Source organism: Pempheris klunzingeri, chromosome 20, assembly GCF_042242105.1.
Source record: "Pempheris klunzingeri isolate RE-2024b chromosome 20, fPemKlu1.hap1, whole genome shotgun sequence".
Lineage (NCBI taxonomy): Eukaryota > Metazoa > Chordata > Actinopteri > Acropomatiformes > Pempheridae > Pempheris > Pempheris klunzingeri.
The window spans coordinates 16,725,082-16,747,986 of NC_092031.1; the positions used below are offsets into that span (position 1 = coordinate 16,725,082).

Genomic DNA, 22,905 nt, shown 5'->3' on the forward strand with positions numbered 1-22,905 from the left:
ATATTTCTGTGCAGTCTTTGTCAGGACCAGTTTCTTTGACAGAGGGGCAAAGTGGGTGTTCATGCTACAGTGCTTTATTTGAACCAAAGGCCTGTGAGTGGAAATGACTTTCTTTTATTTCCTTTTTATTAGTGAACTTTTGATATCAGTAACCTCTGTAGAGCGCATTCATCTTTGTCAAATGAGTGCCTGCAGTCGTTTCTGTATTCCTCTCTCCAGGACCCACTCTTCTCCTCTCTTAATTTCTATTTACCTGAGCCCTCATATTCTCCTGAAAACTTGAGGAGCCAGCAAACTGAAATAATTTACTCTCATTAAGTCAGTGCTGATTAGACAAGTGTTGTTGAGACATGCTCGTGCAATACTTGTGTGTATATGTGTGTGTGTGTGTGCATGTGTTCATGTTTGTTGATAGAGTTCACTGGCTGTTTGACTGTTTATCTCCCGATAGTCAAGTGAAAGCCAGGGAGAAAATGAACAGCAGCTGAAAGCCAAGTGCTGACAGTTTTGTTTATGTCTGTAAAGTTTGTCTGATGTGCTACAATGCCAAAGAAGCACCCGGCACCTAAATATTTATAGAATATTTATTTCTATAATATACAATATGATATCTGACTGGTCCTAACGCAGACAAAACCCTCATGTTGCCCCACTTGTCTTGGCTTTAGTTATTAGAGTAGAAAATAAAATGGCATGGATGATAATTCTAGTTCATTACAACTTGGATCTTACGTTATTAATCTTCTGGACACCATATGTATGAGTACTAATGATACTGGAACACGGCAACATGGTCGGGCAAGCCCCAGGTTATCCAAACTGTGACCTACTCGCATATTAAAGGTCACAGAATGACTTCATGGCTCAGTTTGACCCACCTTTGTCTTGACTGGGCACCGTTACTTTCACTTGTCAGGTGACAGGTGCTGATGTGCTGCTTTTGTTATGCAGCCAGTGAAGCCAAGGTGTTAAAGTAAATTGCCAAACTGTTCCTACCCTTAACACGTGTAGCTGTCATTGCTCCTTGTCTTGGTTTCTGTTGTGGAACACTTTACTGCGCTTGGTTGTGACTCATCAAATGTGTCAGAAACATAATGCTGTGGCTCTTTCCCAGTAGGCATTATGTGCAGCATTTGAAATGGATTGATTAATACCAGCAAGCCAGTTATTATTACCTTGCGTTCAACTCCACTGCTCGCACATTGTTTTGGAAATAAAAACAGCGAGTGAGTAAAATTAATGAAAGACACTTTAAAGGAGTTTTCTTAATGTCGGGTACATTCAAACACGACACATTACTTGATCTTTTAAAGGAAAAAGGCCCTGTGCAAAAGTTTGGGAGCTGTACCAGTTATTACTCAGGCGACTATGACAGCCTGCAAATGCTTCATGTAGCTTAGACTCTTTCAATTCTTGTTTTGGAGTTTTTCCTCATCCTTCCTGGCAGAACACTTGTAGCTCTGAAATGTTCTTCGGCCTCCTTGCATGCACAGCACGCCTGAGATCTTTCCCACAGAATTTCAATGATATTCAAGTCTGGGTGACTGCGGTAGCCATTCCAAATCCTTCATCGTCCTGCTGAAATACCCAGAATTTCTTCCACTTCAGTGTCTGGACTGTCCTTCGCACGCCCACACAATACCTCCTTGGCCCCCCCAGCTGCCACACAACCTCAAAGTATAATGGATCCACCTTTATGCTTAACAGTTGGCAATATGTTCCTCTATATAAATGCTTTGCCAATTTTTCTGACCAAAAAGCATTTCTCTGAGCATTTCTCACCAGGTCTCAGGCCAATCTGACATTTGTCTTGATCTTTCTGATCTTGCATTAACTTCAGCTGTTCCAGTCACCTTCCATTTTCTGATATTACCAACAGTGGGAAGAGGTAGTTTGAAACATTTAGGGAATTTTTATAAGTCTCCTTGTTGGTGCAAGTGATCCTAATTCTGATATCTGTGGCCAACTGTTTAAGGCACCCATGGTTGGTATCACCAGGCCAGGGCCCCAGGAAGTGGCCTAGCGGTCAAACCATGTAATTACAACAATGGTCTACTTGGTGAAAAGCCTGTAAATCAGCAGATACATTTTTGGAGCTTCATAAACCCCCAAGAAATGATCCATTTGGTCCAATAACATTTGCAAAGTCTTAAAGAGCTGCATGATTAAATCCTGTCACCCCCATTCAAGTTAGCAGATGGCTAGCTGGAAGTGAGCCGGCTTGGCTGGCCCAAGATGCTAGTGCACATGCTCTATGGGCCCCATGATGCAGAAGCATGGATGTCCACGAGTGGAAGATCCAAGAAATTTCATATCCAGGAAGCTCACTCAAAACAGCCACCACTGCCAGATATTGAAGGAGATGTGGAGTTACTTTAGAATAAATTGTCCAGCCCTGAAATATATTCATTGGATCAGTTTAGGAAATCAACTGAATCTAAGCCTTGGCAATCATTGTTGCCAATAGTAATAGTAGCAAGAATAATCCAAAAAGGTTCCCAAAAATGTGCAAGGGACTTTCTTCTGTTTTATTTTTCATATTTTGAAACTGTAATAAAAGTAATCTGGTTTTAACATTTGAAGAAATGTTTATTTTTGTACCAGAGGTCAGGTTCACTTTCTCTTCACTTTAATTATTTATTGTAAAATTTTTTGTAAACCACAGCACACACAGCTACAGAGGAACACAGTTGGCTGAGGAAGCTGAGCCACTGCAACAGCATGTTTTGCTGGTTTCCTTGTTTTTGGTACATGAGGCCCATAAGGAACTGCATGTCCACAGCTGACCGTCTTCGTGTTGAATACATGTTACACTATAGGAGTAGCCGATGCTTCTGCTCTTAAGTGTTATCAAAGGGTGTTATAGACCTGAGACCACAATAAAAGTAAAAGACCAGTCTGTAAGTGGCAGAGGATTTCAGTTTTCCCTTTTTTTGGAGTTCTTGTGAGTCCCGATTACTCAAATATATTCAGAGTAAGGGCTGCTCAGGCAGGCTGATTGACAGATAGCTGAGAGCTGTCTGCTTCTTAAAGCTGCTGTTGAATATTAATAGTCATTTGTCAATAGCTCTGCACTGAGCGTAGGTGTTTGTGTTTTTATTCTGTGTGTGTGCGTGTGTGCACGCGGGTGTGTGTATTGCGTTTGTGTCCTCGTAACTCTTACATGTTTTTGATTTTGTGTTGATAGCTCAGTGTAGCTGTTGTCTAATATGTGCGTGTTGGTCTTTTTGACTTTCTATTGTTAGCATGTGCATAACATTAACTTTCAAAGCTCCTTTACACTCACAAGGAAATGGGCACACCTTTAGGAGAGCTGACATGATGGAGTGTGTGCGTGGTGGCTATGGGGCCCTGCATGAACACACAGCTTTGGTTCATATGAGACGTTTTCTGTGGTTTTTGTTTTATCTGTGCTCTTGTCAGGATTGATCAATATTTGAATCAAAATGTGATGACAGTTGTGGGTTTGTTTTATGTTGCCAGTCCAATGTCTATCAGATATAATTAAACCACACAGTCCTGATGAAGTACATGAATTTGTGAGTGTCAAATGGAGGTCGACCGATTCTTACAGGCTGATATAATAAGGACAGTTTGGAGCAGAAAATCAGCTCATATCACACCTTTTTCCACAGAAAAGTCTCACACACACACACACACACTCCCACGCACAGACAAGGTCATTAACATAACACACATAACAACTAGAGAGTATGTAAGAAAAAGGCCGACAAAAACAAGACACAGCGATGCTTGATACTAATAATCAAGCTTAGCAAAGCTCCAGGAACTTGGTTAATGAAAACAAAGCAAAGTGATGTCTCTTGAAGGACCATAGACTGTGTAGACGACGCGAATGTCGCTTCAGGACTAATGTTTCACTTCTGGCTCCAAAATCATGATGGTGACGATGTTGGTGGTTTTGAAAATGGTAAAATCCAGGCATGGGATGGATGGCCTGGTTGCCGGGGTGCTTTGCAGGTTTTACGGAGTGGAGGATGTGGCTGTTAGAGGGTAAAACTTGCAATGACAGACAGTTTGCCAGGGGTTTCCAAGGCTATCACGGGCTGCGCCTCTTCCTTTCTCCATGCGAAATGGTGATGTACGTCCCTATATGACCATCTGTGGTCCACCGGTCATGATAGTTTGGAAACTGTCCTGTTGTTGACCGCTAATATTGGAGTATTATTATTCTCCTGAATTTAAACTTTGATTGTTGTGCATTTTACAATGAATATTTATGTAGAGAAACTCAAGGGGTTTCAAGTATCAAAGTAGAAGTAAGAGTGTCCCTGTCATAATCCTAATTCCTCTTCCTCTTCTTCTCCTCATATATTACTGGATTATTGGTACTGATATATTAATGACATTAGGCTGGTTGAGGTGGACTTTCTAGTTTAATCTATAGCAATGCAGTAAATACTGGAAAATATTTAAGTAGTCAATAGCAATTAAATAAATGCAGAGGAGTAAAAAGTGAAATATTTGACAATCATGTACAACTACCTCAACATTCTAGTTAAATACTTGAGTTTAGTTACATTCCAGCATTGATAATATTTTCTTTCTAATCCCTCTCCTATCTAAACCCATCAGTGCACTGGGCATTGCACACCTGACTTCTCGGTCCTGAGAATAAACAAATTCAACATAAAAGAATCATTAAAAAAATCCCAGAGAGGCGAAACACAACAAGCTGCAACCCTCAATGACTCCTAATAACACAGCCTTTTTATTCTAATGACCTGGCTTGTTTTCACTGTGACCCACAGTAGTGTAATCTGATTTGGGTTTGGTTCCAGGTGCCTGTAGGCAGGAGGCCAATCACCCTTTAGCTTCCACTTTTTTTTTTTTTATCTGAGCAAAGGGCACATTATCATTGAAGTTATGAGGATGTTCTTCCAAAACAGGACCCTCAGAGACTGTGGTTTTTGGGTGGAACAAATGGTAGTCGAGGAGGAAACGAGCCGAGGTCTGAACAAAGGGGATATTGTGCAAAGAGAGAAAAGAAAGACAAGCTGTCATCATTGCACACAGCAAACTCGTACTTTAAACTTTTTTTTTTAACTTCTCTCTCAGATTTGTTTTTCTCCTCTGGTCTCCACCTTCATCTCTTTGGTTATTGAGCAGCCCTGGGAAATCTCATCATATTATAAGAGGATCGAAACTAGAGAGGAGGAGTGAGAAACGGAGAGAGAGTGAGTGAGGAGGTCGAGGGGACAATGAGAAAATGAGTAGGGAGAAGATGAGGGGAGATGAGATGGGATGGAGCCTCGGGTTATTGAAAAATCATTACCGGAGCGGCCATGCAGATTGTTGGTTATAATATATGTAAGAGAGAAAGAGTTGGAGACAGAGAGAAGGTGGGAGTGTGTGGGTCTGTGCACGTATGACTAACGTCACCTACAGGGACACACACCAGACCTAAGACCAGTTAATTGAGGGCGACTTGTGCAATTGGGGACAAAAACCGTGTCCCTAATCGGTAAAGTGACGATTTTTAGGTCAGTGGTTAAGGTCAGTAAAAGGGTAAGCCTATGTAAATACCACAAAAATGACTGATTCATGATTTTATGTGTTAACAGGGGTAGTAATTTGAGTTGCAGCTGCATCATTTGCATAGAAAAAACCTCCTGAGGTTTTTTGGCAAGACTGGTGAAACATTTACGGAACGAACGGACCTGGGCCTGTATTTATCACGGATCTCAGAGTCAGGCCTAGTATTTGAGCTGAAAGGTAAACTACGGCTGACTGGGCAGAAGCTGGACTTCTGTGTCATTTCAAGTCTCTTACACTTACTTTCATCAAGAAGAGGGACCGTTCTATAGAGAGAGTGTGACACCATTGTTTTATGGCACTCAAAGTAGAAATCAAGGAAGTCGTAGTAATAGTTGTTCCTCTGACAGCTGTGTCAAAAATCTAAATGTAGAAAATAGCACCACTTTTTTATGTGTAAGCTTTATATGTATAGGCAAATCATATGATCTCATATGTTTATATTCACCAAAGTCATTAGCACATCATCTCAGCCTGACTCTCTCCATATGAAATCATCTTCGTCAGCACCACGTCATTTTTAAATATCGTTGCATCTTGTGTTTCGACCTGGTGATGGCGCTGATGGAAGAGTTACGGGATGGAGTGCCATGTCACTAGACTGGACTGGACTGATTTCCTGTTCTGAGGCGCTGGACAAATACAAGTCCAAGTGTTTATTTGTGTGTGTGTGTGTGTGTGCGTGTGTGTGTGTGTGTCTACATGCTTACAGGTGTGTGGTTCACATACACTATGTGTCCTTGTGTGGCACACAGCCAAAAGAACAGATGCCCAGCTTCTGTTTGCTTTTTCAAGTCAACAACAGAGACGTGTCTATTGCCAAATAGATTTTTATTTTATTTTATTTGTTGCCATTTATGTGTCACCAGTGTTTGAGTAACAGTGGCAGAGACAATCATTTGTGACAGAATTTAAAAAAGATGGTAAAAACTAGTCCTATTAACGAGGCCAAGTCAAATCAACGTTATTTACAGGTTGCCCATAATAAACAGGGTGATTTGAACACAACACAGGACACAAACATTGGTCACATGACAAGGCTTGATCTAAAACAGAACTGTTTTCTGTGCCCAGTAGGCTTTTAACTAGAGAAATGTCAGCATGTGAGGGGAAAAATAAACAACCCATCATTTGCTGTAATTCCGTCACTTCTTCCTTCTTCACAAGCTACATCTGCTCATCACAGTTAGCTGATGGATTTCGCATCAAAGCTGAGACAGTGCAGGAAGGTGCTGTGGACTCACAGTTATGTTGTGTAACACCCAGCCTACACACAGTGCTGCTGACATCTTTACTCCGGTGGAAAGTAAAGCATTAGTAACACTGCGTGTCACTCTAACACTTCACTCCCTATTCATCCTGCATCCATCAACATTAACAACATTAGCAGCGTTACCGCGGACATTTGCCTTGTAGCTTGTGCATAAAAGGGCCAAATAAACTGCATATTGCAACGAATCTCCAGTGACTCCAATAACCATTGCTGGTTACTTATAATGGCTGAAAGCCCTGAAACATCTGCGCCTGCCTGGGCAGTTGAATGGAGCGCTGACAGTTCCGCTCGGTGGTGGAGCCAAAGTTCAGCAAGCAAATGGATTTGAAATGGCTGCACCTGTAAATCCCACCCTGTTTCATGTTTATTCAACTTCAGCTTCCTACTGTTTCATTACACGCAGTGCCAAGCATACTGCTGTTTGCTTGTCTCAGTTTAGCAATTATTTCTAGTTTTGGAAATAAAAGTGGAGTTAGTTCTGTGTATGCCTGGCTGGTTGCAGTGTTGCCTCCTAGGTAGGGCAGTTTGCTGCAATGTTGGTGGAAGGTATCAACAATATGCCCTCCTGACCTACATTATATACCTTTTTGATTTCTTCAACTTTAAAGTGTTTGTGGGTCTTTTTCTAGGACTGTGCTCAGTTCCGAGTGTGGACTGTTAGGGTTGTGAATACAGAACTGGCCTGTATCCGACCTGTCCTATTTTTCAGGGACAGACACGGACGAACTGGGCTCCCCCTTCCTGCCTTTTTCCCTCTTTGAGATGCAGTCAGACAGTCAGGGGTGTTGTGTGGGCCTGGCTTAACGTCCAAACCCTCCTTGGTGAAGGTTGCAAAAATGGTGGCCTGCAAGTTTGGTCTGACTGTCCATGACCCTGTAGCGGGTTGGAGGAAAGGAATTCAAACATCTGGCTTTGAATCCATAAGTAGACCTTCAGACCGAAAACAACCCTGTGGTAGAAAAATACAAGGGGCTGCGTTTGCTTCTGGTATCAGCGAGACAATGTAAAATGAAATAAGGATCCCAGTTTTAGGAACAGGTCACATGTTTGTGAGATGCCAAAACTCTGCACATCAGTTTATATCATTATAGGAAAGTTATCACAACCACAATCTGTCCTTTCCTGAAGACTCCCATGTCGAAGTCAGACGTGTTTTGTTGAGCCGTCCACACTGGAGCACTGGTTGAAACAAATGACTTTGTTGCTCTTCGTGTGAGGACGGTCTCGTTTGGGCCTGGTTCAGCTTTTTTTTACGGGATGATTGATTAATTAAAGTTATAAACTGTAACCCTCTGTCAACAGCACAAGTCATAATTCGAAGTCATCATTCTCCTGAGCCTCTCTGGCCATGAAATGTTTTACACCGTGAAAACCTCATTGTTTGTTTCCAGAGGCTGCCCTTGAGCGGTTACTTTCCAGGCATGCGTAGAGTATCCTGCAGTGAAAATGCAGCAAATAAGGTTCAGGATATGTTAAGCGTTTCTCATTCATAAGGTAAACTACCTATAGCTTACAATATCCCATGCAATATGGATGAAATGCATTAAGAATGAGGGAAAGTGTGTTTTTCGAGAGTGAGCCAATTGCTTAAGGCTTCAACCCCGCCAGCAAGAGCTTCTGGATTTAGTATAGAGTTTGCAGGTGATGCAGCACTGTGACTAATTCTGCTTTATTAGCTCTTATGATTAACTTGTTTTCACACATGAACCACGATGAGTCTATCAGAACTAGCCGTCTGGAGGTTTGCTCCAGCCTGTGATTGGTTAACCAGTTTCATACTCAAATCCACTCCACCCCAGGGGGGAGATATGCAGTGCAATGAATGTGGTTTTGTCTGTTACATGTTGACATTACTTTGACTAGAGATTCAGCAGCTTTCTTTTAATATTAGGCAGGTCCTCTTCTCATCCGACCTATCAACCTTGTTGTGTTTGAAGCCATCTCTATGAGATGCCATCTCGGTGAAAAAATACTTTTTCATCTTCGAGTGAAAAGCAATCATAATTTCAATTTCTCTGCTGGTGAGACTGGGGCAACAGATCAGATGTTTTCTGCTGCTGACCCCTTATCTTGTTTTTTTTTTTTTTGAAAACCAAATAATCTGTCTTTTAGGTCTTTATCTGGGATTTTGATTTAGTTGTCTGACCAACCACTTTGGTCAGAGTGAATTGCTATTTTTTTCCTGTCAATTTCACCTTTCCTGTTGTTCCGGCTCCTTCCAAACTTCACTGAAAGAAAAATACCAGGTTGGTCTTCGACATTGATATTTGGTCACGTCTTGGCCCTTAAATGTGCACACCAACAGGACTATTGCTCAGAATGTTGACCTTCTACTCTTTTTCTCTACAGAACCCTGAGAGAAAATGTGAAATCGTTTCACTGTAGCTTCTGTCCTCAAAGTGTATATCAGCTCTGCTCTGAGGCTGTAGGAACACTGTCCGCAAAAAAAGTAATTGTGTTCACATTAACAGGTCGAGGGAAGGACATACATACAGAAATATTCTTAACATTCGCTCTAATCATCTATATAGTTTTGAATTGTTGAGTGTAGTTTGGAAAACTTTATATCTTAAATTGACTTATAAAGGGAAGATTTCACAGATTTATCCCTCAGAAAACTCTGATCTTGTCAGCTGTAGCTAGCTGAAGCTGATGTACTCTACTAGTCCTTGAGGCATTGCTCTTAATGCTTGACTGTATAAACAGTTTCCGCTGGGTTTTTTCCCCCCTGCAACAAAAACAAGTGATTCTGCTCATGCAGGAGGAGAGCTCTCCGAGGTCTTCAGCTTTCGTCCCCCAAAGACCTCAAAGCATGTGACTGAATTGCAAATTGTGGGGGCTAATTAACCAAGGAACACTTGTGTCTATGCACCCTCAGCTTCTGCATGCAAGAATTCAACCGTCCTGTTCGTTTCACAAGAAAAAAACATGGTTGCGGTTGTACCAATTGGAAGCCTGCTTCCTTGCACATTTTGTCCTGTATCTCTGTGAAGCACATTAGACGGGGTCGCTGATCTTCCCACTAGGTGCTGACCATGGCTGTGTGCTCATCCATCTTATTTGCCAATTTTATCACATCCCCTTTAATGACAGATTGCCAAGTTAGATATGCTCTCCATCTATTAGAATAGTTGAAAATGATGCAGAAGCTGCATCTGGTGATCATTAACTTGGTGTCATTGTGAAAAGATCTGTGCAACCAATTATTTTCCTAATGAAAAGATAATGCAGAGGTATTGGAGAGCTACGGTGTGTGTGTGTGTGTATGCGTGTATGCATGTATGTATGTGTGTGTGTGTGTCTGTGGTTGTGCGATGGTGCATTATGCTAAACTGCTTGGCAGTGCTGGTAAGTGATGCAACTCTTTGAAACAAAGGTCTACATCACAACAAAAGGTGTGTGTGTATATGTGTGTGTACATTGGCACCAGGAACTTTAGTGTGCTTTGCTGTGATGAGAGAGCCTCCCAGTCAACGCCAAACCCTTATTCCACCTACTGTGGTCCTAAAAAGTCATAATACACACCACTTGACTGGCTCTCCAACGTCTAATTCCTTTGAGAAAAAAGCATTCTCATTCAGCAGCTCTTTAAAGCGCCATGTAGGCTTGTTGCCTCTGTAATGTTTTGAATAGTTATTTTACTTACTTGTGTCAAATGTCTATCACTTTTTAAGCCTTTTACGTCTGTCTTCCTGTTGCATTGCGTTCTATGTCTGCAGATTTGCAATTATTTTTTGGTTTTGTCTTTCAGAATAAAGTAATGACCATTGATGCTGTGAAGGTCAAGTTGCAGGTAAGAACAGCACTGTATCTCTGTCTTTGATCATTAAGTCTGTTTAAATGGTTGAAAACTCTACTTTCTGTCAAAGTGAGGTTTTGTGTGAGTTATTTTTGATAACAAATCACCAGCAATTATTTCTCATGGAGGAAATTCCTCCCATACATCTTCATTGCTGGCTGTGGGAGGGCGAAGAAGCCCAAACGATGACTTAATGAGGCCTTAGTTAATCTCTATCAGTCAATTAGCCTGCTGCTCTGCCTGACTGAAGACACTAGGGGAAAGAGCTGACTTTCCATCAGATTATCAAGCTTGGAAGTTATCAGTGAGAGACAGACATGCCGATGAATCCTCACCATTCAGAGACGACATTAGATACTGTCTGATGAGTTTTCCACCTCAATTACGCAACACTCAGGTTCCCTCCCCCTTCATCTTTCTCTTCTTTAGTGGATCTGTGTTGATCAATCAATATATCTGTCAAATGTGATATTTCAGGTGATTTCCCAGGCTGCAAGCTTTGAACATTACATTGACATACAGTCACCTTATAAAGTTACCTGTCAGTATAATTCTTAGTACACACCTGTGTCTTTACACATCCTGCATATGCAGAGTGATGTTAACATTAATTCGAAGGTGTGTGGCCACCTGCCACCTGTAGGTGCAATGTTCCCTCTTCTTTTAGCTCTGTTTTTGGTCTCCACCTACTCCTGAGGGACATATTTGTCTCTTAAGCTGTCAAATGCTCCACTATTTGTCTGCCAGCTGTTCCGTGCTGTGCAGGTTGCACACAATGAATTTATTGGAGCATTTGAACTGCCTGATGCTTCTTGAAACAGATGAGAGCGGCGAGACTGAACCAAAATAACACTGAATTTGTGGGCTGTTAAACCAAAACAACGAGCTGAAAGATGCTAATAACACCAACGGAGCTGACAGGAACGAGAGAGTGGGATCTAGAAAGATGCGATTGCTCTACTGCAAGTTGCTACTGATTGGGGGCAAATCTTTCTTTACCCTATAATACACTCGCACGAACGCACCGATCCCTGCTACACACACAAAGCTTGCTTGTGATTAACATTACCATTATCTGCACCAGCATGGCAGGGTATTTCTTTCTTCTCTCACAAATTCTTCTTTAACATTTGCTGACAATTCTGCTTTTAGCCTTTGTTCTTGAATTTGTTTTAAATTAAGATGCTCTTAAGACGATTTAATTGCCTGTCAAGTTTTATTTCTACCACATTAGTGCAATGTAACTGAAATGGAAAACGTGACACAGAGCGTGAGAAAAGGAAAAGGAAAGAGGAATACTAAAACAATATATACAGTACATACAATTGTGTTTTATAAACATAATAAAAGTATGAAAATGATCCGTAAGACTGCAAGCAGGAGAACAATGAAGGGGAGTAAAAGTGTGATAGTTTGAAGCATAAAGGTATGCGGTCTGATTATGCCATTTATAACATCCAGTCAGAGTCATTATCTTTATAATAACTGGCACAATGTCATGCAATACAAAGCCATAAGTCGGCCGCAATATTGCAAGTATGATAATGAAAATGTAAGGTCAGACTGAAATTTTGGTGTAACACAATCAAGCTTCTGTTTCGTATTTTCAGCACGCACTATCAAATCCATTCCTTACATCTTTGCTCCCATTTTTTGTTTTAAAAGGCAAAAAAACAAAAAAAAAAAAAAAGACACCACCCTCCAGACTAGATGTAGAGTCGCTCTAACTACAGCTTCTTCAGCAGGTGTAGAAGTTGTTGTTACAGTTGCTAATTGCCGGAACGGTGTTGTTCAGCCGAGGGGTTGAACGAGCCAAATCAAAGTTGGCTCATCACGCTCAATGTTATGTTAATTAATGGTGATGATGATGATAATGCTGAACGTGTCCTCTTGTTCTTTCCTTTGTAGATTTGGGACACTGCTGGGCAGGAGCGTTTCCGGAGCGTCACTCACGCTTACTACCGCGATGCTAACGGTAGGATTTCCGTGTTTGCCGGGATCTGACTGTTTTGATTGTGACTGAAATCCTTCCCTCACCTGTCACAGTCAAGCTGCTCTGACTGCCGTCTCATTGCCTTTGTTTTCTTCAAAAGTGTGATTGACACTGGCAGTCTTCCTGTTGCTCCCCCTTCCCTGTTGGCATAGCAAAAGGCACTCAAGTTTCTGCTGATTTGATAGACTGGCGTGTGCATGTGTGTGTGTGTGCGTGTGTGTGTGTGTGTGTGTGTGTGTGTGTGCGTGCGCGCACATGTGCCTGCGTGTGTGCATGCAGGCATTCGCCAGAGGCTCTGCTATGCACAGGTTCCCTTAAGCGAGAGGCTAACCACTGGGTGGGAAAATGAGCTTAGCTCTCACACGGTGGGGGGTGGGACAGCAATGAACGATTCCCATGTGTGCTTGTGCGTTTGTGTGTGTGTGTGTGTGTGTGTGTGTGTGTAGCTGTTATATCGAACAACCCCACAGAGAACAGATAGCACAATGCCTCGGGCCAACCTGAATGAGCAGGTGTTGTGGAGCACAGGGACACACACACACACACACACACACACACAGTGCTGCACAGGCATTATCTCGGATACGAATCTGTCCAGCAGCATACAAACTAGGATCGTAATGGGTGGTTGTTCTGAATGTTAATGTATGTTTGTGATTGCATGCGTGTGCAAAGGTGTTGTAATGGGTATATACATGTATGGAATTGCATGTGTGTTCACTACGTGTGCATGCTTTCTTTTTTTTTTTTGTGCTTCTTCATCTCTGAGTCGGTGAATGTGTATGAGCGTGTGTGGCTGGCCAGTTGCCCGGTGTTACTCTGATCTGTCAGTGCACCAGTTTACCCTCACTGATCTTTAACAAGGCACCCAGGGCGCCGCGAACCAGCTCCTCCGAGTTGTCCGTCTGTTACTGACTGACTGACTAAAGCTCATTCAGTCTGACGGGCAGGACCAGGGGAGAGGAAGCGGCTCGAATGCAGCTGTCACAAAAGCTGCCAATTCCTGTGAACTAATGGACGCTTTTTCCGTAACACGGTCATTGAAATGTAAAGACCAGACGGTTAGACGGCTCTGCTTCGTTTGTGAGCATCACCAGGTAGAAGTGAGCAAATCCGATGTCTAAAAAAAAAAAACGGAGCAATTATAGTGGCTTGACGTCAGATCTATATTCCAAAGCATGACACATCCATTTTGGAGAAAACACTGCCAAACATGAATCATTTAAAAGCTTCCATGGGGAGAAAGTCTGCTGTTATTAATAATGAATTCCATATAAGATCAGTGTGTGTGTTGTGTTAATTGCCTCAGAATCACTAATTACCTAGATTTACATTTTGCTTTCTAGTACTATATTTGCTATTCTTTTTCATCTCCACATGAAGTGTTAGCCAAGGACATATGCTCCGCGCTCTCAGTTACAGATATTTCTTCGGAGCTCGTCACCACAGCCAAAGTTTTCTGCCACCGAACAGCTCCGCTGCCATCTGCCATCAGTTGAGAAAAAGATTTAAGCACATAAGGTGCTGAATTGAAAAGTGTCCGCAAGTCTGGATGAAAATGACAAATGAACGGGCTGCCAGTATTTCTGAGAGCAGCCGGAGCATCTCCTGACTGCCAGTTATGTCACTATTCAGGCTAAAATAGATGATTGTACAACAAGTGAGTCACAATCCATTGTCAATTCTTCTGAATAAATGTCCGCTCTGTGGGCTGCTTCTGTCTGTTGGAGGCTGATATATACTCAGCATCAATCTGTAAGTCATACCTGGCATAAATCATCTGATGCACGATGAGTAAGTGAGGAAAAAAACACAGCAGCTCCAAAGGCTTAGCAGCAAAAATGGAAACAAAAAAAAAACCTAATTTTGTGATTTAGGATGTTCAAGGCAATGTCCACTTTCATGCAATCTTAGTCTTTGCAGTTGTGACTATTATTCCCATTAGTACTATTGCATAGTGTACTGAACCTGCAGTGACATCGCTAAAAAGAAGTCCGATGGGGAAATCAGAAGAAGTCAGACTGTCAACTTTAGATGAAAGTCAAACCAAAGCGAATGTTCAGACTACCAGCAAAGCTGAAAATGTTGTAAATGTCAATCAAAGGTCGACTTTGTGATTCAGCTTTGACCCACTGTACTACTTAGCACAACTTAGCGTTTTCATGTTCAATAATGATTTCATGCCAATATTTTGGGATGTGCTCACTTTCAGTTTAACCTCCAAGAAGTACATAAGATAATCTGGCTAAACTCTTAGAGTTAACTGCTAACCTCGCATGCTAACATGCTCACAATGACACACCATAGCGGGTATAATGCTCAATGTCATCTTACTAACATTTGTTAATTAGCACATAACACAAAATACAGTTGAAGCTGATAAGCATGTCGTTAGCAGTATTAGTATTGTTAGTATTGTCATGAACCAATTGGACAAATTAAAATGTTGACCTACTGATGGCGCTAGGCAAATTATTCATCCGGAGGTCAACATGAACACTTGTACCAAACTTCATCACAATCTTTCCAATCAATAGTTACAAGACTTTTTACTCCAAACCTCATGAGGGCACCAGAGGAAATCTAGAAATCTTCAGAATCAACAGGATACATTATCTGGGAACGATGAATATATCTACAAACCTTTATGCCAATCTATCAGTCAGATATTGAAGCATGTCACCGGATGAGTGAAAGTTATGCCCTGCGATGGTCGGTGATGCGAGTTGAAAGGTCAGGGTATCAGAGTCATTAGGATTCATCCTCTGGAGACCATGGGCACTCTGCAGAAAATCTATGACAATCTATCAACCAGCTGTTTAATTATCTCAGCCTGGACCAAAGATGTGGACTGGCAGAATGACATTTCCGTCCCTAGAGCCACACGGCCAGCTTGGCTAAAAACAGTGCACTCTTTAGCATTGAAATCCATGCAAGTGCCTTGCCCAACAGCAGCTCAGTAGTTGTTGTGAGAGAGTAGAGCATTTGTCAAAATGATATACATGTTTTGACCCTAGAAATCTATTGAGGTTTGTTGTGTTCAGCTTTGGCCCCAATCTCGGCTGCCATTAAGCCCTTAATGAGAGAGCAAGAGGATCCAGACAATCAGTGCAAATGAGCAGCTAGCTGCAGTGGGCCCAGTGCAATCTGCCAGGCCCATCTGGTGTGGAGGGTGCCGCGAAGGTCCAGCTGGGTCCAGAAACCAGCCACAGACTTTTTTTTCCTTTCCCCCAATGGGCCTGACAGTTTGTTATTTCCACCACATGGAGCGAAACCACAGGGTGTTACAGAAGAGGAAAAGCAAATCTAGTGGGAGAGACAAGTAGCAAGTAGACACTAAAAGGGGGATGGAGACATAGAATGAGAGAGAGAGAGAACATGGAGAGAGATAGAGACCTGACACAGGCATGTATGGGAGAGAGTGAAACACGCAGAAAATATTAGGTAAAACAAATTTTAAAAAAGGAAAAAGAAAACAGGAGGTTAAGAGGAGCAAAGCTGTCAGACTGGTTCAAATATGCACAGGACAAGCCTTCAAAACTCCAGGTTGGCTGAGGCTGGAAGCACTGTGGAGACAAAAGGAAAGAAGGGAGGAAGAGAAAGAGAGGAGGATGAATAAAAGCGGAAAACGAAGTCATTGAAGAGCTTTCAATAGAAGCTCGGTCAGTAATAAAGTGGCAGCATGCCTCAATGGACGGCAGTGCATTACAACGAGTAAATAGGAACTAAAGAAGAATGGAGCTCAAGGTTGTGAGAGTGCTCAGGTGATGGAGAGTGAGCAGTTTGATTCCAGCCCTTTTATTTCATGCACTTATGCGTTACGACAAATGATGAGTCTAGATGTGAAATTCTTGAATTCCTTAAGAAATGCTATTCCTGAAAGAAAATTCCATTTAGGCAGCCACTTTGTAACATGAATTTGACATTTGCAAATTATGGACGTTCCACCTCGAAATGAAGCTTCAAAATTACCTCATCGCCAACATGATGAATTTGAAGAAACAGAATGACAGAGGTAATAGATTTCTTAGCACAGGTTTAATGGCTGCATTACAGATGACTGCTCCAAATGGTGGTTTATGATTAAAAGGGTTGTTTGTGCAGAACGGGATGGTTTGGCTGCTTCATTTCCCTGTAATGGCCTTCATCATTGTAGAGAGTTTGGAGACTTAAAAAGGGGAGACCTGGAGGAGAAACGCGATGCAAAGATGCTATGTGAGGTTAAAGGGACGAGCGCAGTTTAGCCCGATAATTTGGCCCGCTCACCAGCACACGTCATGGAGGAAATTAAGGCATTTAAAAACCCAAAGCTCCCGATTGCAGCGGTTTGCATCAGAAATCGCACTCAAATCCAAACAAATGGACATGACACACATCATTTTATATTGATTATGACTTACACATTCCGAGGATATTAATATATATGATATTCACTGCGAATTGAGGTCCATAAACCTGCTTAGAAATGAATGAAGAAAAGACGATTCTTATAAGCCCAGAACTTGCCTGAGAATCATCACAGTTTTAAGTTTTCTTCACATGAAAGTAACCCAGTAATAGTTATCTGGTCATCCATGGGTAGTCTGCAAATAGGAATTACTAATGGCTAATTCAGCATCCTTTTGCATTTTAAAAGATGTATTTTACTGCTATGTAATCTGCAATAATAGTTAAAGTGGTAATGAAATAACATTCAGTATTTTGTTGATCTTTTAGTCCGACTGTGTGCGCCACAGTGCCACCGACATGGCTGAAAAGAGCAGTAACAGAAAGGATGCAGGGATGCGTGACAAATGACGATTGCAGGAACCACAGAGGTTATATCTTTTGTATATTAAATCAGTGTCATTACCTCATTATGTTGCCTCTCTGCTCTGCCTCGTCCCAGCCTGTCTGCTTCATTTTATATTCCCTCTATTCTGACTTCTTGGGTCACAACTTTCATCACTAATGAGCGACTGTGGGCCTCAATCAGCAGCAGCTTGTGTGGGCGAAACACGCGCCATCTTCGACGAGACGGACAGCGGCGGAGGGAGCGATGATCAAGAGTTCAGGGGAGAAAGCATAAGGGGATGAGGGAAATGATGGAAAAGAAAAGATGGGGAGAAAAGAAAGTGAAGGGAGGAGGGAAATGGCAACTGGAGACAAAACGTTGAAGGTATTGCTCCACTACTGGGAGCGCCTTGAGCTGTGCGATAAATCACCAGGCTCTCTCTGTCTTTCACACACACACACACACATAGACACACACCTTACTAGCTTGCTGCATATTAAAATGGATGTGCAAGGTCACAGTCAAAGGCGTTTTGGTGTCTTTATTCCTTGGCATCTGTGTGATGAGGAGAGAGAAGAGGGGTGTGTGTGAGCACTCATGCGCAAATGTATCTGCCTGCTTGTACTCTCCACTGAACTTATTGTCTATACAGTATCATATCTGGGCTCACTTAATTGTCCGTACATATTGATCCAGCCATTATATTCCCCGTGTTTTACCCATATCTCTGTAGCGCTTATTTCAATTCAGCAATTTGAAAAGCTCATTCTCATTTTGTCATACAGTAACTTCAAAGCAGGGGCGGCAATTTGCCTCAGGCAATTAAGTGAAACACATCAGTCATATCTCTTACTCATACACACACACACACACACACACATTTCATGAGTAGGTATAGTGTGGGTAGTCATAAGTGTACTTTTAGTTTACAGGACTTACTGTCATGGAGCAGAACAGTGACTGTTGGCACTTTGCTTCCATTTCCGAGTTGATGAAATTATTCTGGTAGCATTTTTGGTATACATTGGAAATCAGTCGCTTATGAATATGATTTTTGTCACAATAGGGAACTTCTCTCTCAGGTAGAAGTACTTGCTTTACTGTACAAGTAAAGCCATATTCCATAAGGAGTAAAAGTACTGTATGTCATATTTCACCGAGGTAAAAGTACAAAAGTATTGTCAGCGAAACATATTTAAAGGAACAGTTAGATTATAGTTAGACATTTTGGTAAATATGCTTGTTTTCTGTCTTTACAAGAATTAGATCTGAAGATCAATACTATTTTAAGCTAAATATGAAGCTAGAGCCAGCGGGTGGTTAGCAAAGCACAAACACTGGAAGCAGGGTCTTTCCTGGCTGCACAGTGTTTAAAAAAGCCGACAACTTCCATGCACAAATGTGTAGAAGCAACTAACTATGATTTTTTTTTACGAGGAGTTGTGTGTTGAACTATTTATTTACTTATTTATCTATTTCTTCATTTAGGCTATTGTCCTGAGGACTTTGCTGGTTACCTGGCAACCACATCAGAGCATGTCATTTTCACACATTGGTTTTGGTATGGATTAAACACACTACACAGTATGTTAATTAGCAAGCTTTAGAGGTGCTAGTAGTTTGTTTTTTTGCTTTTTGATGATAACCCCTCAGTGCTCCTTTTTGAAAGATGCTGGGGCTTCCTGGTGTTGATTAGCCGATGTTCAGGAACTTTTCTTTCATGCCATCTTCCCCTCTCCTCTCCCCGTGTCTCCTGTCCTCATCCAATAAAGGTTGATGCTGTGTGTTATAGTCAAGTAGTTGTTAATGGTATGACTTCAGGATCACTATTTTGTAAATCCCAAAAGTCATCAATCATTACAAAAAACCCCACTGTGCATTGCAGGCTTATGCCAATTTGCATCTGTATGCATGCATCACTTGTTTATGTGACTTATATTCAAAGGAAGGTCAGTCTGTGCTTATTGACACAGATTATCATCTGAGAGATGATGGATGGCAGTGCTCTTTATGGATCACTTCACTCCATCAAAATCCATCCCTTCCTGCTCAGGGTTTCATGCAGGAACTTTGATAGTCAAGGTGAAAGTCTATTATCTATTCATATATCTATTCTTTTCCTGTTAATTGAAATACTCTACATCAAACAAAAATGTAATAAGAAAGAAATCACACAAACCCTGAAAAAGTACTAAATAACAAAATAGGCCACTTTTCTTTTGACGTTACAAAAACCAATCATTTAAATGTTTGTTTTTTTCTGCATCAAGGAGAAGTTTAGTCAAATAAAACTGGTCGGTAGAAGTAAGAAAAAGATCACAGTTGTGGATAAAGAAACTGGATAAACAAGACTCTGTGCCCATGCTAAAATCTTGGTGGTGGAAAGTCATTCTGACACACTGTCCGGGAACCCTTATCACAAATATTTCATGGCAATCCATGCAGTTGCAGATGAGATACACAGGATGAAAGAGGTTCAGCCAGGGGAAATGTGAAGGGATCACTGAAATCAGTTGGATTCACCCACAGGGCACCATGCCATGGATGTCTCATGGTAATCTGTCCAATAGTTGTTGAGGTATTTCAGTCTGGATCAAGGTGGTGGACTGATTTACCGACCAGCACTGCACAGAGCTTGGGTAAGGTTCTGGTTAAAAGAATTACTAGGTCTGGTTATGGTTAGGTGAAGTCTGGTATTTGGTCATAAGGTTACAGTATATTTATGATTAGTATGGGCGGCCAGAATATTCTGAATAAAGTATTCGGGTCACTGAACACTTGACATTGGACTTGGAGGGGCTGAGTTCAACAATTCCTGTAGATTTCTCAATCAAGTGTGGCCATTCAGAACAGCTGTCGCCTCTTCGGTCTTGAAAACGTGGTTGGACTGTGGTTGGATGTGGTACTTTGTGTGAACACAAGTTGGGGTCTGATCAACCCCGGCTCGGCCGTCTGGTCCAGCATGTCTGGTGCTGAAAGACCCAAAACACCGCCTTAGCTCATCACAGGACAAATATCATTAGCACAACAAGAGGAGGGCGCTTATGAGGAAAATATTACCCATTTTGTCTAATACCACTACTGTTTTCGTTGTCATTGTGGTGGCAGTGTCATGAACTCTGCCCTGAATGTACCTCCTGTGTTGTAGTGCTGCTTTTGGTCTGCAGATGGTTAACAGCTAAAAACTAATTTTATCATGGTTTTACTTTTTTTTTTTTTATGTGATAGCTTAATCACCTCATCAACACAGTATGTGATTTTAGTTTTGACAGCCATAATTACAAGAAGCTACAGGAATGCACTTTATATTCTATGTAAGCCTACCTCATTAACATTTGTCTCACAGTTTCCTGGTGAGGTTATAGGTCTTTCCATCAGCATGCCTATCTGCCTTTCCACGGTTAATCTTACTCACCTTCTTGTCTCTGCAAGTCTGCATCTCCGTTTTATTTCACTTTTACCAACTTCTCTATTGGCCTCTTTCCCTACCTTTAGCTTGACTTCTTCCACTTTTCAAAGTTGTTATTTCTGTCTTGTGCGTTCTGTTTTGCAACCACGACGTAATTGCCTGTGATGACAAACCTCTATGGGTCTCTACTGCTGTGAGAAAGTTCTCAACTTCGTCTGTCTTGTGCTCTTGGCAAGATGTAATTGGATTAGGGGAGGGTGAAGGAAAGCAACTCCTTGTGGTTTACTCTGGTCTTCTGGTGGCTGGTAAACACAGAGGCAGTGCGAGAGGAAATTAATTCGTGGGGCAGCTCGTATCTCTCTCCCTCTGACTCTTTTTCTTTACACCTACCTCTTTCTCTCCCCTGTCTGAGCTTCCTCAAATTGACCAAGCCAGACCACGCTCTCAGTGATTAGAACTCATTAACCACCCTTCACGGCCACGTCTGACTGAAATAAACAAATAGAGGACGTAATCCAAAATAGATTGTTGAAAATGTGCTAAAAGGGCAGAAGGGTCGGGGACAGAAAAAAATGTAGAAATAAGGATTGACTGATGTAAGTAAAGGAGAGGATGGCCGGAGGGATCACATGCGGTGGGAGGAAGACAGGTGCTGCAGAGGTAATTAGCTTAGGCTAATTCTTCCAAGTGAAGTTTGCTCCAGCTGAGAAAATGAGCTACAATTGCCATCGTAGGTGTAATGGCTTTTTCTGTCTGATAGAGCTGTATAATGCACAAGCTCCACTTTGTGCTAAAAAATATCTGAATAGCACCATGGTGCAATTGGAGGTAATTAGTATTCACATGTGGTGGTTATGTGGGAAATGGTAGCACTCAGCACTTCACTCACATTTTAAAAGTTTCTCTTGTGTAAAACCCAAAAGCTGCTTTTAGAACATGAAACAGTGAAACCACGTTAGGAAACAAATCTCTATCCGGTGATTTCTTGCTTTAGAATTCTTGTGGCAGACGGTATATTCCCGTGATGTCCCCCAATGTTTGTTTTTCAAAGGTCGAACTACCGGACATGATTTGCATTTGACAAATTGCATCCATTGACATTCACCAGTTTGTGGCCCAGTTCTAAGCAACAAATGGTTTAGTTGTGGCAGAAAATAAGCAGAACCCCCAGAATTCCCCAAGGCTGCACAATCATCTGATTTTATTATTAGCCACATGAGGTTCTGAATCAAAACACATCAAAACACACAAAGTAATTGACAATCATAGAGAACGTGTATCATACGTTGTTAAGAAATCAAATTCTTGTCTGTCCCATGAGCTGAAAGTCCACAAATCTGCATGACAGAACAGTTTTTTTGTCAGTGGCTTCCAGAACTGTTATAAATGAGCATCACAGCTGTGATTCACAAGAGATTTCCAATCTTTTCTCCTCAGTTGTTAGTCTTAGTTAGGTTTAAATCAGTTTTCGGTCTGCGACGCAAGATGTGTAGGGGTGCAGCAAACAGTTGTGACTTTGTTGAATGGGCCCCCCTCATAGTGAGGGAATAACAAGCTGACTGGCAGGAACAGAATGTAGTGGACAGCCTGGGGTGTCAGGCTCGTCATCCATCCAGGGCATGGTCGAACCAGAGCCGTCTGCAGCACGGCAAGTACAAGTGACTTAGTGATCAGTGATTAGATCACCATGTCTTAGATCACCATGAATCACCATGTAACCAATGCAGGGTGGAGGAGTGGTATAGTGTGGAAGAACTTAGCTGCAATGGCCTTGCAACAAAGTCCATGCAGTCGTTGGACCCGTCATGTTTCTGTTGAAGACAGTCGCCCATGGCCTTACTTTCCGTCAGATTTTAATGGGACACTTTTATCAAATATTCAAGATGACCTGCTGAATTACAAACATACACATAAATAACACATAAACTTTCATAGTCTCCACAGTATCTTTTGCTTTTATGTACCTGCTGACTCTGCTTTGTAGAGCATCGTAGCATACAGGAGTGGGCGTGACATCACAGTCCCAATGCTAAGGTATTTCCCATATGTATGTTATGACTTTTTGTAAGCAAAAACTTATACAACTTTACAGTGTTATAAG

General features: G+C 41.8%; 1 protein-coding gene across 1 annotated transcript in view; it reads left to right on the forward strand.

Annotated features, from left to right (window-relative positions):
- LOC139219945 (ras-related protein Rab-26) overlaps positions 1-22,905 on the forward strand; it is a 76,532-nt gene that overhangs the window by 21,948 nt on the left and 31,679 nt on the right. Inside the window, exons 3-4 of the mRNA XM_070851959.1 lie at positions 10,581-10,622; positions 12,537-12,603. Of these exons, the coding sequence (XP_070708060.1) occupies positions 10,581-10,622; positions 12,537-12,603 (109 nt within the window). The remainder of the gene's footprint in view (positions 1-10,580; positions 10,623-12,536; positions 12,604-22,905) is intronic.